At 40.4% G+C, this 16,495-nt stretch overlaps 1 protein-coding gene across 1 annotated transcript in view; it reads left to right on the top strand.

The window, feature by feature from the left end:
- Positions 1–16,495, top strand: part of NSD1 (nuclear receptor binding SET domain protein 1) — a 146,343-nt gene that overhangs the window by 57,539 nt on the left and 72,309 nt on the right. The window contains exons 6-9 of the mRNA XM_081091701.1: positions 2,925–3,049; positions 7,328–7,598; positions 8,811–8,920; positions 11,670–11,745. Coding sequence (XP_080947827.1) covers positions 2,925–3,049; positions 7,328–7,598; positions 8,811–8,920; positions 11,670–11,745 — 582 coding nt within the window. The remainder of the gene's footprint in view (positions 1–2,924; positions 3,050–7,327; positions 7,599–8,810; positions 8,921–11,669; positions 11,746–16,495) is intronic.

Genomic DNA, 16,495 nt, shown 5'->3' with positions numbered 1-16,495 from the left:
TGTGTTGAGTGCCTGCCCCTGGTGGTGAGTACGCATCATAGCTTATGATTATAGTGTCTGCCCCCTGGTGGTCATTGCACATCATAGCTACCGGTTGGACGGTCACTTAGGCTTTTTTTATATATATATATATATATATATATATATATACTAGAGGCCTGGTGCACAAATTTGTGCACCAGTGGGGTCCCTCGGCCTGGCCTGCAGAATCAGGCCAAAACCGGCTCTCCGACATCCAACTGAGGGGCCCCGGATTGCGAGAGGGCGCAGGCCAGGCCAAGGAACCCCACTGGTACACAACCAGGGCCAGGGAGGGATGTGGGAGATTGGCCAGTTGGGGAGGGACATCAGGAGAGCTCCAGGGTATGTCTGGCCTGTCTCACTCAGTCCCGATTGGCCAGACCCCAGCAGCAAGCTAACCTACTGGTCAGAGCATCTGCCCCCTGGTGGTCAGTGCATGTCATAGTGAGCAGTTGACCAGCCTTAGCATATCATTAGCATATTACGCTTTGATTGTTTGATTGGACAACTGTACACTATTTAGCATATTAGGCTTTTATTGTATAGGATAGTTAGATTATATTCCCCAAGCTGTATTTTACATCCTGGTGACTGTTTTATAACTGCCAATTTATACTTAATCCCTTCTTTTTTACATAGTTCCCCACATCCCTTCCATCACTTTTTTTCTAAGTATCTATGAGTCAAGATATCCCACCAGAGTGGTACATTGTTGCAATTGATGAACCTACCCTGACATATCATAATTACCCAATGTCCACAGTTTACCTTAGGGTTCATTCTTGGTGTCAGACATTCAGATAAAGGTATAGTGACACATATCCACCACTGTGGTATCATACAGAGTATTTTTACTGCCCTGAAAAATCCTCTGTGTTCTGCCTATTTAACAACCCCCTTTCTCTGCTCTTTGGCAACCACGTTTTATAGTCTCCATAGTTTTGCCTTTTTCAGAATGTCATATAGTTTGAAGCATACAGTATTTAGCCTTTTTAGCATGGCTTTTTTTCCACGTGGTAAAATTCATTTAAAAAATTTTCTTCTGGCCGAAACCGGTTTGGCTCAGTGGATAGAGCGTCGGCCTGTGGACTGAAAGGTCCCACGTTCGATTCTGGTCAAGGGCATGTACCTGGGTTGTGGGCACATCCCCAGTAGGAGATGTGCAGGAGGCAGCTGATCGATGTTTCTCTCTCATCGATGTTTCTAACTCTCTATCTCTCTCCCTTCCTCTCTGTAAAAAAAAAAAAAAAAATTCTGTGTCTTTTCGTGGCTCAATAGCTCATTTCTTTTTAGTGCTGAATAATATTCCATTTTCTGGATATACTACAGTTTATAAATCCATTCACCTATAACTTGGTTGTTGCCAAGTTTTCACAATTATGAATAAAGCTGCTGTAAAAAGCCATTAAGTTTCATCTTCTTTTACATTATCTTTAAACTAGAGGCCCCATGCACAACATTTGTGCACTGGTGGGGAGCCAGGGCAGGGTCCCTCAGCCTGGCCTGCACCTTCTCGCAGTTGGGGACCCCTCGGGGGATGTCTGCCTGCTGGCTTAGGCCTGGTTCTTAGCGCTGCTGCAAAGGTGGGAAAAGCTCCCACCACCGCTGCTGCCCTCGCCAGTCGTGAGCCCGGCTTCTGGCTGTGCCACGCTTGCCCTGTGGAAGCGCACTGACCACCAGGGGGCAGCTCCCGCATAGAGTGTCTGCCCCCTGGTGGTCAGTGTGTATCATAGCGACTGCTCTTTCCACCGGTCAGTTGATTTGCATATTAGCCTTTCATTATATAGGATTTTATTGCATTGAAGTTTTATGGCTTGTTTCCATATGTACTGTCTAAAGCAGTGATGGCGAACTCATTTTTTTGGTTGATTTTTCTTTGTTAAATGGCATTTAAATATATAAAATAAATATCAAAAATATAAATCTTTGTTTTACTATGGTTGCAAATATCAAAAAATTTCTATATGTGACACGGCATCAGAGTTAAGTTAGGGTTTTTCAAAATGCTGACACGCCAAGCTCAAAAGGTTCACCATCACTGGTCTACGGAGTAATAGCCTTTGCCAGCTTGCCTATGACTTTTTCTTTTTGGTCTGAACTTTTGTGTTCCCTTTAATGAAAGAACATTGGCATTGCCACATTCAACTGAGGTAGAAACAGCTTCCTCTGAGATCATCATATCATGAAATCCCTCTTGCCTCTTGAGTAGAGTATATCCTGCATTCTTTAAGCATTATCTTCTGCTCCCAAAGAGCTTACAATATAACTGAAAGATTGTTAAGTGTGTTAAACAAAGTTTTATAGGGAAATTATAATAGTTACTTGTTTTATCTTTAACTCAAAGAACCAGTGGTATGATACTTTGATATTTTGACCACAAACATGACGAGATTTTTAAAGCAAATACCCATCTCTTATTTTCAGATTTTGACATTCATGGCATACATTTTTTTATGTCATTGAAGTAATGGTATACATTTATTTAATTCTATTTTTGATTATTCTGTTTAGAAATATTTCTGTTTTCGAATATGAAATTCACTGCAACCATGATAATAAAGTATGTATAGAGTGCTTTTAAAATTCATGTGATAGTACTAATTAGTAAATATTCTATCTGAATATCCATCCAATATTTTGTATAATCCAGAGAGATGTTATTTAAAATAATTCGTGAGAAATTTTATGAGTTTATCTGACTTAGAGAGTCTATATTTGAATGTTAATTATATCTGTCATTATAGGATACTAATTTCAACTTTTAATCTCTTGGAGCTTAAGCCAGAGTGTTTTTGAGAGTTTCCCATCTCAAAAACCTTTGAGAGTACAGAGAAGGCTGCATGGAAACAATGAGTTTTCTTCTAACTTTTTAGTTAATATTGAACTTGTTTCTCCTCTTTTAGCTGTGCGGTCAGAGAAGAAGAGACTTAGGAAGCCAAGCAAGTGGCTTCTGGAATATACAGAAGAATATGATCAGATATTTGCTCCTAAGAAAAAACAAAAGAAGGTGCAGGAACAGGTACACAAGGTATGTTCCAACATTTCAATAGTTTTTTAGTAGTCCTTTTAGGATGCTGCAATTTTCCTATATCATGTTTTGTCTTTATGGGATAATATTTTCCTTAACTACAATCTTACTTTTGTTTGTTTGTTTATTTGTTTTTTGTTAATCCTCACCTGAGGATATTTTTACATTGATTTTTAGAGAGAGTGGAAGGGAGGGGGAAAGATAGAGAGAAGGAGAAAGAGAGAAACATTGATGTGAGAGATACACATAGATTGGTTGCCTCCTGCACATGCCCAACCAGACCCTGGGATCCATCCTGCAATCAAGGTAAGTGCACTTGAACAGAATCAAATCCACGACTGTTCAGGCCAAGGGCCAATGCTCTAGTCACTGAGCCAAACTGGCTAGGGGAACTGGGATCTTTTTAAGTTTTTTACCTCTAGCTTCTGGTACAATACTTAGCATATAGTAGTTAGAAAGAAATATATAAATGAGTCTTTGTGTAGTGTGTGTGTGTATTTCCCCCTTTTCTTCCAAAGGTGATTTTTGGTGATTTAAGGATAAATGTTAGTAAAAAGACAGCATAAAAAATAAGTAGTATGATCCTAACTTTTTAAACAAACATAATCCCGTGTTTGATTTATTTTTATTTTATTTTTTTAAGTATATTTTTATTGATTTCAGAGGGGAAGGGAGAGGGAGAGAGAGAGAGAAACATCAATGATGAGAGAGAAACATCTATCGGCTGCCTCCTGCATGCTCTCTACTGGGGATAGAGCCTGCAACCTAGCCATGTGCCCTGTCCGAGAATCGAACCAGTAACCTCCTGGTGCATGGGTTGATGCTCAACCACTGAGCCACACCGGCTGGGCATGGTTGTTATATTTCTTAACTTTCTTTAAATGTAGAAAGGTCCCTTTTTTCTTTTCCCTATCTAAGCAATTCAAGTACCACATTTGGTTTATCCATCTTCTAATGCAGTTGTGTGTGATTGCTTCTTAATAGGTATCACTAAGCTTCTTTCTCTATCCTCTATGTTCCCTGTTAAGTGGAAATTGTAGCTAACAATTTGATAGATTAGACTTAAGCATTTTTAGCTGGATTATATCATAGGTGATATTGTGTTACATAGTGCATGACATTAGAAGGCATTTAACATCCAATTAATTATTCACAGTGACGAATAACTGATTTTTCCCTTTTAAGTTAGGTTTTACTTCTTTTGCTCAAAAAGCAGTATGCACCAGCCATTTCCTTGATAACTTTTTATTTATTTTTTAATATATTTTATTGATTTTTACAGAGAGGAAGGGAGAGGGATAGAGAGTTAGAAACATCAATGAGAGAGAAGCATCGATCAGCTGCCTCCTGCACACCCCCTACTAGGGATGTGCCCACAACCAAGGTACATGCTCTTGACCGAAATTGAACCTGGGACCCTTCAGTCCCCAGGCCGACGCTCTATCCACTGAGCCAAACCGGTCAGGGCTCCTTGATAACTTTTTAAATACCAGCTGAGGATCCTTGCGTATATTGGGGGTTAACAAAATGAAGACTTACATCTTTTTTTAAATCCTCACCCAAGGATATTTTTTCTGTAGACAGAGAGTAGAAGGGATTGGCGGGGGAGGACGGGGGAAGAGACAGAGAAACATTGATGTGAGAGAGACACATCAACTGGTTGCCTGGTTGCCTCCTGCACTTGCCCTGACCGGTGCTGGGGATTGAACCTGCAACCAAGGGATGTGTCCCTGATGAGAGTTGACCTGAGACCCTTCAGTCTAATCATTGAGCCAAACCGGCCAGGGCAAGACTTATATTTTATTGTTTCTTCTATTTTTATTAGCTGGCAATCTCAATATTTCTTATTAACTGGATATTTTTATTGTTGTGAAATAATGAAAGGCAGAATAAATACTTCTTTTCCATTTATTTACCAACTCAACATTAGGAGTTCATTATTAGCTACTTTAATAGGTGACATGTTAGGGAATCTTTTTTCTTCCTTTTTTTGAATTATCACTATGGCCTTAATGAATTTTTATAGCTCCAATCAATTGCATTTTCCCCTCTTTATTTTTTTTTTTTTTAAATATATTTTATTGATTTTTTACAGAGAGAAAGGGAAAGAGATAGAGAGTTAGAAACATCGATGGGAGAGAAACATCGATCAGCTGCCTCCTGCACATCCCCCACTGGGAATGTGCCCGCAACCCAGGCACATGCCCCCGACCGGAATCGAACCCGGGACCTCCCAGTCCGCAGGCCGAAGCTCCATCCACTGAGCCAAACCGGCTTCGGCCATTTTCCCCTCTTTAAAAATGTATAGCCCTAGTTGGCTTGGCTCAGTGGATAGAGCGTCAGTCTGCAGACTGAGGGGTCCTGGGTTCGATTCTGGCAAAGGGCGCATGCCTGGGTTGCGGGCTCGATCCCCTTTGGAGGGTGTGTGGGGGGCAGCTGATCGGTGGTTCTCTGTCATCATTGGTGTTTCTATCTCTCTCTCCTTCTCCCTTCCTCTCTGAAATCAATAAATATATATTTTTTAAAAATTTATAGTGAAATATATACAGTAGACTCATTCTACAGTTTTAGTTACCATGATCAGAAAATACTAAGTGGAAAATTTCAGAAATAAACAATTCATGTTTTAAATTGTGCGCCGTTCTGAGCAGCATGATGAAACCTTGAGATGTAATGTTCTGCCCCTCCTAGAACATCAGTCACCCCTTTGTTTAGCCCTTAGTCACTTAGTAGCCCTCTTGGTTATCACATCAATTATGTATCGCAGTGCTTGTATTCAAGTCACTCTTATTTAATAATGACTCCAAAGTGCAAGAATAGTGAGGCTGGCAATTCGGATATGCCAAAGAGAAGCAATAACGTGCTTCCTTTAAGTTGGGTGGGGATCATCTGGCCCGAGGGCTGTATGAGGCCCGGGAAATAATTTGGTGTGGCCCTGCCCAGGTATTATGGTGAGTTAATTAACCTGCCAAATATAGCAGGTTAATTTTAAGTAGATAATTTTGTATGGCCTGTGAACGATGTTGTAAATATACAAATGGCTCTTGGCAGAAAAAAGGTTCTCCATCCCTGCTAAATGAAAGGTGAAAGTTCTCAATAAGGAAAGAAATAATTGTAGGCTGAGATTGTTAAGATCTACCATAAGAATGAGTATTCTATCAATTGTAATGAAGGAAAAAGAAATTTGTGCTAGATTTGGTGTTGTACCTCATGTTAAAGCTACAGCCCCAGTGGATGATAAGTACTTATTTAAGATGGAAAGGCACTAAATTTGTGGATAGAACACATGAACAGAAAGGTGTTTCAATTGAGGGCAATATGTTCTGCCAGGAAGCATTGAGCCTAAATTAAGACTTCAGCAAGGAGTCCCCTGAAATGAATGACACCAGGCCATTGTCTGCAAGTAAGGGATGGTTACACAGATTCAGGAGTACATTTGGCTTTTTATCATCTCATATTATCACAAGAAGAAGAGTACAGTGTAATAAGATATTTTAAGAGAGAAAGACTGCATTCACATAACTTTTATTATAGTACATTGTTATAATTGTTCACTGTTATTATTAACTAGAGGCCCGATGCACGAAATCCGTGCAAGGGGCTTAGCCCCTGCCGCTGTGGCGGCTGCTTCTGCCTTGGCGCCCACGTAGGCCCCCCGCCGCCACATTGCCACCTCTGCTGCGGCTTTGTCCAGAAGGACGTCCGGTCTAATTAGCATATTACACTTTTATTATTATAGATTTTTGTTAATATCTTGCTGTACTTAATTTATAAATTAAACTTTATCATAGGTATAGGAAAAAACATAGTATATATAGGGTTCAGTACTACCCAGGGCTTCAAGTATCCGCAGGAGGTCTTAGAGCATTCCCCCGCGGGTACTACTGTATAACATAAAATTTATAATTTTAACTATTTTTAGGTGTATAGTTCTGTGCCATTAACTACATTCACATTGTTTTGCAACCATTACCACCATTCATCATCTTCAGAACTTTTTCATGTTCCCAAACTGAAACTCTGTACTTATTATTTAAAAACTTCCTATTTACCCCTTTCCCAACCCAAGGCAACCACCATTCTATTTTTCGACTCTGAAGTCAAGTAATACAATATTTATTTGATTGTGATTAGCTTTTTTCACTTAGTGTAATGCTGTCAAGGTTCATTCTCATTGTAGCATGTGTTATAATTTTATTTCTTTTTAAGTGCATTATTCTTTTGACAGTCAAATTACAACTTTGACCTATGGATTCTATTTTTATTTTTTGCTCTTAGGTAAGTTCCCGCTGTGAAGAAGAAAACCTTTTAGCTCGAAGTCGATCTAATGCTCAGAACAAGCATGTGGATGAGAATTCATTGATTTCAACCAAAGAAGAGCCTCCAGTTCTTGAAAGGGAGGCTCCGTTTTTGGAAGGGCCCTTGTCTCACTCAGAACTTGGAGGTGGACATGCTGAGTTGCCACAGCTGACTTTGTCTGTGCCTGTGGCTCTGGAAGTCTCTCCACGGCCTCCCCTTAAATCTGAGGAATTGCTAGTTAAAACACCAGGTAAGATGGGGATGGGGTCTTAGTATGTAAGTGGATATGACTAGAGAAAGCAGGGGATTTTAGTATGTTTTATTTTAGTATGTTTTGATGGAAAGCCAGTGGTGTAAATCTACAACAAAACTACCCACTTTGTTCTGAGAAATCCCAACGTACTGGCTAAATGGATAAAATGACCATAAATTGGTTACACACTGTTAAGAAGACATATTTAAAAACTGCTCTCCTTACTCCATTGTTGCTGTTCATGACTGTTGATCAACTACCGTGTGAGTCAACACCAAGATAGCTGGGTTTTTGAGGAGAGGCATTGCACACTGTGAAACTTATGCTTCAGATACTGGCTCACCAATCCTTGTGTTACATGGGAAGTTGTTTAACTGCTAAACTTATATCCTCATCTATAAAATGGAGATTATAATATAATAATGTATAATGTAATTTACCTGACACATAGGAAGCAGTTTTGTGTAAATATTCTCTTGGAAGTGAATTGCCGATTGGTTTTCACTTTGTTATTCTTTATATATGTGTCACCTGATGAGAGTTGGATCTAACTAAACATACTGTCTAATTCATCTTCTGACTGTTGAATATTGTGGTCAGTAAAAGTTGGGCTGTAGCTTTTTACATTCCCAAGAATACCTTGTGATTATATTCCTTTAAGAAAAGTATCCTAATTGTGTTTAATCAAGTAAGGCAGAATCAAAAAGACTTTAAATAGAATAATAGTTACTATTTCATTACCTACTATGTGCCAAACTCTGCTATTAGGCTTTTAACATAATTTTTAAGAACAGTCCTACAAAGTAAATAAATGTCTTTTATTTATTTAGGAGCAGAACAAAAATTGTAATCCTAGTTCATTTATGCCCAGAATTCAGGCTGTACCTCACTGTACTTCTCCTTTGGTCCTTACTATTATTGAATTCCTCTAAAGGCAGTTCTGCCCTTTTGATGTCTTCCTGTGTTCTTTTGTGATTTACACAAACACACACACACACATCCTCACATTAGTTTGTCTATATTGAGAACTATATTTTATATTAAGTAATATTTTAGAATAAATAAATTCCTACCCTGCCCCTCCCCACAAGATGATGAGAAAAACATTAAAAAATATGGTGAGTCATTTTTGTGTCGTATTATAGATTTTTAAAAATTAGCTTGTGCCCAGTTTCTACATAATCTAATGAAAAGATATATGTATTTCAGGAAATTATGAAAGTAAGCGGCAGAGAAAACCAACTAAGAAACTTCTTGAATCAAATGATTTAGACCCTGGATTTATGCCCAAGAAAGGGGATATTGGCCTTTCTAAAAAGGTATGTTATTTTAGTCAGTTTAAATGCTGAACATATATATAGAAGTTATAGAATGCCAGCATATACTTGATCGATCTGAGAGATCCTATATAGAGACTATTTTGCATTTATGTGGAAATGTGTATCATTTGGTTTTAGGTTTTCATTACAAATGAAAATGAAAAAAGCTTTTAAGATTGAGTAAAGCGTAAGCCAGTCGGAGAAAGATAAATATCACATGATGTCACTCATATGTGGGATGTAATGATCAACATAATTTGATGAACAAAAATAGATCCATAGACAAATGGCAGGGGAGGTGGGGGGGTTAGAGAGCAACCAAAGGACTTCATGCACATTAGCATAATCAATGGACACAGACACTGGGGTGGTGGCGGCTTGCCTGGGGTGAGAATGGCTGGTGGTGGAGTGGGGCATCAATCCGGGGGAAAGAGGAGACATGTAAAACTTTAGACAATAAAAATTAAGATTAAAAACAACAACAAAAAAAGATTGAGTAAAGTTTGTGTTTGTTGTAATTAAACATTTAAACTTAAGGTTTTGAGTTTGCAGTCTTGGTTTTTCATTAGCCAAGAAGGCATCGTTAAATAGTAGATGGAAATAGAAAATTATTTTCTAATTCTATAATGGAGGAACAGCTGGATACTGATTTCTTAAGAAACATCTTGTGCCCCTTAAGTGTGAGGAATGGTAGTTAGAATTTCAGTTGTAGGATGCATAGATTTCCTATTAAAATTTTTTTAAAGAATAACTACCTATTTTATTCAATAATTTGAGTTTTTGGACTTCTTTCTTTAGCTATAGGAAATTCTTATATTTTTAATCCTACACTAAGGCCTCTTAAGTTATTTTTTTTGTTATTTAATATATTTTTATTGATTTTTTTAGAGGAAGGGAAAGAGGGATGGAAAAATAGAAACATCAATGATGAGAGAGAATCATTGACCTGATGCCTCCTACACGCCCCCCACTAGGGATCAAGCCTGCAACCCAGGCATGTGCCGTTGGCCAGAATCGAACCCAGGATCTTTCAATCCGCAGACTGACACTCTATCCACCTAGCCAAACCAGCTAGGGCAAGGCCTCTTAAGTTTTTGTTAGATATTTACCCATCTAGATTAGTGCATAAATGTAAATTTTAATTTATTTGTATTCCAACTCTTTTTTTAATTTCATTTTTAAAAAATTAAATTTTTATTGTTGAAAGTATTACATATGTCCTCTTTTTTCCCCCAATTGACCCCTTCTGTTGTATCCCTTTCCCCCTTCACCACCCTATTTATTGTCTGTGTCCTTGGGTTATGCAGATATACATACAAGTTCTTTGGTTGATCTCTTCCAACCCAACCACCCATCCTCCCCCGTCTTCCCTCTGAGATTCTGCAGTTCTATGCTTTTTTGTCTCTGGATCTATTTTGTTCATCGGTTTGTTTTGTTTATTAAATGAAATTTTTAATTTATTTTGTGTTCACATTCCTCATTTTAAAAACTGCATTATATCCTTTAAATTCATTTATTCTTCTCAGTCTTATGACATGGACTTTTTAATTATTCTTTGCTCATTTCCTGCCCTACAAACCTTCTCTGCAGTTTATACAGCCTTCCATGATATCATGTCTACAACTCACTATCCTCTCTTTGTACCTTACATTCTAGTAAGGCTATGATAATCTCCTTCTGCAGTGCTTTCTCTCCTGGCTTTGTCTTATTCAAATCTTAGCTATTTTGCAAGATTCTGGAAGAGGTAGATAGGAAGGGCCAGGTAAACTGGAATTCAGTTGAATATTTTGTGCATAGAGTGATATTTGCAGTCAGATGATAAATTTAGTAGGCTCTTAACCTCTTGCCTGCCTACCTGCCTGATTGCTCCTAACCGCTTCTGCCTGCTGGCCTGATTGATGCCTAACTGCTCCCCTGCCTGCCTGATTGCCCCCAACTGCCCTCCCCTGCCGGGACCCGCCTCCTTTGCCAAGACCCACCTCCAGGCGGCGGAGACGCCAGGACTGGCCTTCTCCGTGCCACACAGAGCCACGGGACCCCCCAGGCCTCACCACGCGGAGCGGCCACCGGGCCCCGCCTCTGCTGTACGCACAGCCATCTTGTGGTGGTGTTGTGCGAGGGCGTGATGCCACCTAGGCTTTTATTATATAGGATGTATATAGTAAGCATTTGGAAATTCACATCTGTATTTTATCTTGTTTTGTCTTCAAACTTTGGAAACTTTATATCAAGGATGGTATCTATTGTTTTGACTTTTTGTGGCGACTAAATTTTGTTTTATATTCATAACGAAGAAAATTATTTTTGTGGGAAAAAGACATTTTCTTGAAATGGAATTAATTCATACTGTGAATTACTCTTGATGTTTAAGTGTTTTGTCTTAATATTGCTGTAATTTATATTAATTAGAAAGATATTTTATGATTCATTTTTTTAATATTCATAATTCCATCAAGTAAACAACTATATAAAATCTAATAATTATACATACAACTGTACGAATGGAGATTTTAAATACAGGGTGGAATAGAACTGAGAGCGTGAGTCTCTGGGTACATAACCCTTCTCTTTCTCCTCCCACTTTAGAGCTATATTCTGTATCTACGTTTAGAGCCTTTAAAAAAAATCTGATGCCTTTCCCTATGAAGTTTTCATTAAACCAGGATTCTGTATCTATGGCAGTAGACTGTTCAGCTTTTAGTATATACTAAAAAGGGTTTATTTTATGTTGCATTTTACTTATTTGTAGTGTTATGAAGCTGGTCACTTGGAGAATAACTTTGCTGAATCCTGTGGTGCATCTCATTCTAAAAAGTTTGGTGGAGGTGAGTATTTATGAGATTTTAAAAATGTAATGCAAAAAAGAGTGTGAAGCACCTTGTCAGTTAACTAGAAAAGTTACTATGTATGTAGGGAAGACCAGTGAGGTTGAAAGTTTAAAGACGTGTTTGCCCATAATATGCATACTAAAACTATGCATGACTCTAGAAAATGATATCACTTTCAGCTTGATCTGAAATTAGTTAAATGGAATTAGAATTATATTAGTGTAGCCATGGCCAGTTTGGCTCAGTGTATAGAGTTTTGGCCCACGCAGTTGGGGTGTATGCGAGAGGAAACTAATCAATGTGTCTCTCGCATTAATGTTTCTCTCTCTCTGTCTCTCCTTCTCCCGCTCTATCTAAAAATCAGTTGAAAAATGTCCTCAGGTGAGGATTAACAACAACAGCAAAACGAATTATATTAGCGTAAGAAAATGTTAGGAACAGTAGAGAAATATTCGCTTCTTAATTTTCTGTTTAAACAGTTCTCCAGAATGCATCATTATTTTTTTGGTTTTGGTTCAATTTTTGTTTCTATAGGACAGAAAATATGGAATCTTAATTGAGAGGGAAATTATAAATCATCTAAGCCAGTGGTTGGCAAATTGCGGCTCATGAGCCACATGCGGCTCTTTGGCCCCTTGAGTGTGGCTCTTCCACAAAATACCACTTGCGGGTGCGCATGTACAGTGCGATTGAAATTTTGTTGCCCATGCACAGAAGTCGGTATTTTGTGGAAGAGCCACACTCAAGGGGCCAAAGAGCCACATGTGGCTCGCAAGCCATGGTTTGCTGACCACTGATCTAAGCCAGTCTTTGACAAACAGTCTTAGTTTCTTTTTATCACACTACTAGAGGCCCAGTGCACGACATGCGTGCACTGGCAGGGGGAGGTGTCCCCTCAGCCTGGCCTACACAGTCCAGGAGCCCTCGGGGGATGTCCGACTGATGGCAGTTGAGCATCCTTACCGCTGCCATGAAGGCAGGAGAGGCTCCTGCCACCACCGCTGCACTTGTCAGCAGTCAGCCTGGCTTCTGGCTGAGTGACGCTCTCCCTATTGGAGCACACTGACCACCAGGGAGCAGCTCTTGCATTGAGTGTCTGCCCCCTGGTGGTCAGTGCACATCATTACAACCAGTCGTTCTGCCGTTTGGCCGATTTGCATATTACCCTTTTATTATATAGGATAGGATAATCTGAGCATATGCTTGAAAAAGAGAGCTTACATTTGCGCCTAGTCCATTGTGGTTGCTTCTTAAGGGCTTTGGAATCTTTTCGATTATATTGGAATTTGACTCCTGGAACTTCTACTTGGTGATTTTGGTTCAGCACACAGGTGGAATGGACTGCCCTTCATTCAATAATGGATATAATAGTTATAGTTGGAGCATTTACTCTACCAGGTCTCTTGCATAGGACTATTACTGCTAATCCATCTAAAGCAGTGGTTCTCAACCTGTGGGTCGCGACCCCTTCACAGGGGTAAGACCATCGGAAAACACATATATAATTACATACTGTTTTTGTGATTAATCACTATGCTTTAATTATGTTCAATTTGTAACAATGAAATTGGGGGTCACCACAACATGAGGAACTGTATTAAAGGGTCGCAGCATTAGGAAGGTTGAGAACCACTGAAAAGCATTATAAAGAGTTAGGTTATATATATATATATATACTAGGGGCCCGGTGCACGAAATTCGTGCACTGGGTGTGTGTGTGTGTGTGTGTGTGGGGAGAGTGTCCCTCAGCCCAGCCTGCCCCCTCTCACATACTGGGAGCCCTCAGGCGTTGACCCCCATCACCCTCCGATCGCCTGATCGGCCCCTTGCCCAGGCCTGACGCCTCCGCCAGAGGTGTCAGGCTTGGACAGGGGACCCCCATCTCCCCCCGATCACTGGCTCTGGCCCCCGCCCAGGCCTGAGGCCTCTGGCCCAGGAATCATGCCTGGGCAGGGGACTCCCATCTCCCTCTGATCGCTTGCTCCACCCCCTGCCCAAGCCTGACGCCTCTGACCCAGGCTTCAGGCCTGGGCAAGGGTACCATCATATCCCCCCAATCCCCGGCTCCGCCCCCCACCCAGGCCTGATGCCTCGGCCAGAGGAGTTGACCCTCATCACCCTCCGATCACCAATCACCGGATCGGCCCCTTGACCAGGCCTGAGGCCTCCGGCAGAGGTGTCAGGCCTGGGCAGGGGACCCCCAGCTCCCCGTGGTTGCAGGCTCCGCCCCTGCCCAGGCCTAACGCCTCTGGCCTAGGCATCCGACCCAGGCAGCGGGACCTGCAGTGGCAGCGGGGGGCGCCGCGATCGTGGGCTTCGCTTTGGGCCCAGGCAAGGGACCCCTAGCTCCTGGGACTGCCAGCTTCGACCGTGCCCAGCTCCCATCGCTGGCTCCACCCCTACTTCCTGCTATCACTGGCCAGGGCGGCAAAGGCGCCTAATTCTCCGATCATGGCTGGGGGGCCGGCTTTGCCCTGCCCCCCAGCTCTTAGCTCCCCCCCTGGGTTTCCGATCACTGTCAGTGGCAGGGGGCTTCTGGCTGCTTTCCCTTTCGCCTCCCTGCATTGTGCCTACATATGCAAATTAGCCGCCATCTTGTTGGCAGTTAACTGCCAATCTTAGTTGGCAGTTAATTTGCATATAGCCCTGATTAGCCAATGAAAAAGGTATTGCCGTACGCCAATTACCATTTTTCTCTTTTATTAGTGTAGATAAGGCTAATATGCAGATTGTCCCCTCGGGAGTTCCATCACTCACTATGATGTGTGCTGACCACCAGGGGGTGGCACAGAACAAAGGAAGGCCCCGGCCAGCAGCTGGCAACTGGGCCCCGATCAGCCCTAATCACCAGCCAGGCATAGGGACCCTACCCATGCATGAATTTCGTGCAGTGGGCCTCTAGTTGTTAATATTATCTCTTATTATATAGAAGAAAAATGAACATGAAAGAGATGGCAGTGTTGGAGAACTAAATCCAGACTCAACTAAATTCATTGCTACACTACTTTGTTGTTATCCACCCCAGATTTTCTCCATGCCAGTTTTTTGAACCACTTTGATAATTTGTCTGCCAATGACATTTATTGATTATTACCATTCCTGAGATATTAGCCCAGATTTGAGCCCACTGCATCAGATGTGGTCTGCCAGCAAAGGGTATCATGGGAAGATTATATCTCATGTGGTAATAAATGCATACTGCTTCTTTAAAAAAAACCAACTTTCTCTTTTTAAAATATATTTTTTTATTGATTTCAGAGGGGAAGAGAAAGAGAAAATCAATGATGAGAGAGAATCATTGATAGGTTGCCTCCTGCACGCCCCCTACTGGTGATCAAGCCTGCAACATGGGCATGTGCCCTTGACCAGAATCGAACCCGGGACCCTTCAATCCGCAGGCTGATTCTCTATCCATTGAGCCAGACCTGCTAGGGCCATACTTCTTTAAATGTGATGTATGGTTATTGAGTTTTTTAGCAAGTAAATGTAGCAATATATTAGATTATTTTAACCTTGTGTATAATTGTAATTTGTAGGTTTATCAATTTGCTTGCTTGCTTTTTTTTTGTTAATCCTCACTGGAGGATATTTTTTAAATTGATTTTTAGAGAGAGTGGGAGGGAGGGTTATAGAGAACTAAGGGGTGGGAAGGAGAAAGAGAGACAGACAGACAGACAGACAGACATCAATGCGGGAGAGACACATCAATTGACTGCCTTCCTTAGGTGCTGATGCTCCAACCACTTAGCAACAATGTCCAGGGCTACTTGCTTGCTTTTTTTTTTTTTTTCCTGAACCAATTAAAAAATTATCTTTATTGTTGAAAGTACTAAGATGTCCCTTTTGTTTGTTTGTGTTTTTTTTCCCATTGACCTTCTCCACCCCATATCCACCCCTCCCAGGCCTTCAACACTCTATTGTCTTGCTTGCTTTTTTAAAAAACTGCTTACAAAATAATATTAGCTCTTTCTTATACTTTCATACTTAATTTTTTTTGGTAAAACATACAACTTGGAAAAAAAATACACTTTATTGCACTTTATTCTTTGTATATTTCATCTAAATTTTTCTGCTTGTGCCTTAGCCAGTTTGGCTCAGTGGATAGAGCATCAGCTTGCAGCTTGAAGGGTCTCAGGTTTGATTATGGTCAAGGGCACATGCCAGGGTTGCGGACTTGACCCCCAGTAGGAGGCATGCAGGAGGCAGCCGATAAATGATTCTCTCTCATCATTGATGTTTCTCTTTCTCCTTCCTTCCTCTCTGAAATCAATAAAAATATACATAAAATTTTTTTTTTAATTTTTCTGCTTGTGAGAATTTTGGACCTTACCTCTGCCATTATATTACCTCTCTTTAGTCATAGGCTATCAGTTGCGTTGATAGCAGATCTTCATCTCCATTAGGCAGTCCAAGAAAGAACTAAGGCAGTTTTCCAAAGTCCAGGCTCTGTTGATACCTAGGCTAAATATCTTGAAACATAGTATGAAACATCTCTTTAGATTCCTCTTGATAATTCTATAACAAGATTTAAAGTATGTGTAATAGAAAATGAGAGACTGGAATTTCATTTTCTAGATATGTCAGACCACACTTTCACTTTTTATTGTTGAATGGTCATGGTCATAGTACTACTGTATGAATATATAAATATTCTTTTTCCCCTTTCTCTACCCCAAACTTTATATTTATTTTTTGTTAATGCTCACCGGAGGATATTTTTCCATTGATTTTTAGAAAGACTGTAAGG

Source organism: Myotis nattereri, assembly GCF_964212035.1.
Source record: "Myotis nattereri genome assembly, chromosome: 5".
Classification (NCBI taxonomy): domain Eukaryota; kingdom Metazoa; phylum Chordata; class Mammalia; order Chiroptera; family Vespertilionidae; genus Myotis; species Myotis nattereri.
The sequence above is the reverse complement of the archived record's forward strand: the minus strand, read 5'-3'. Positions and strand labels throughout refer to the sequence as shown.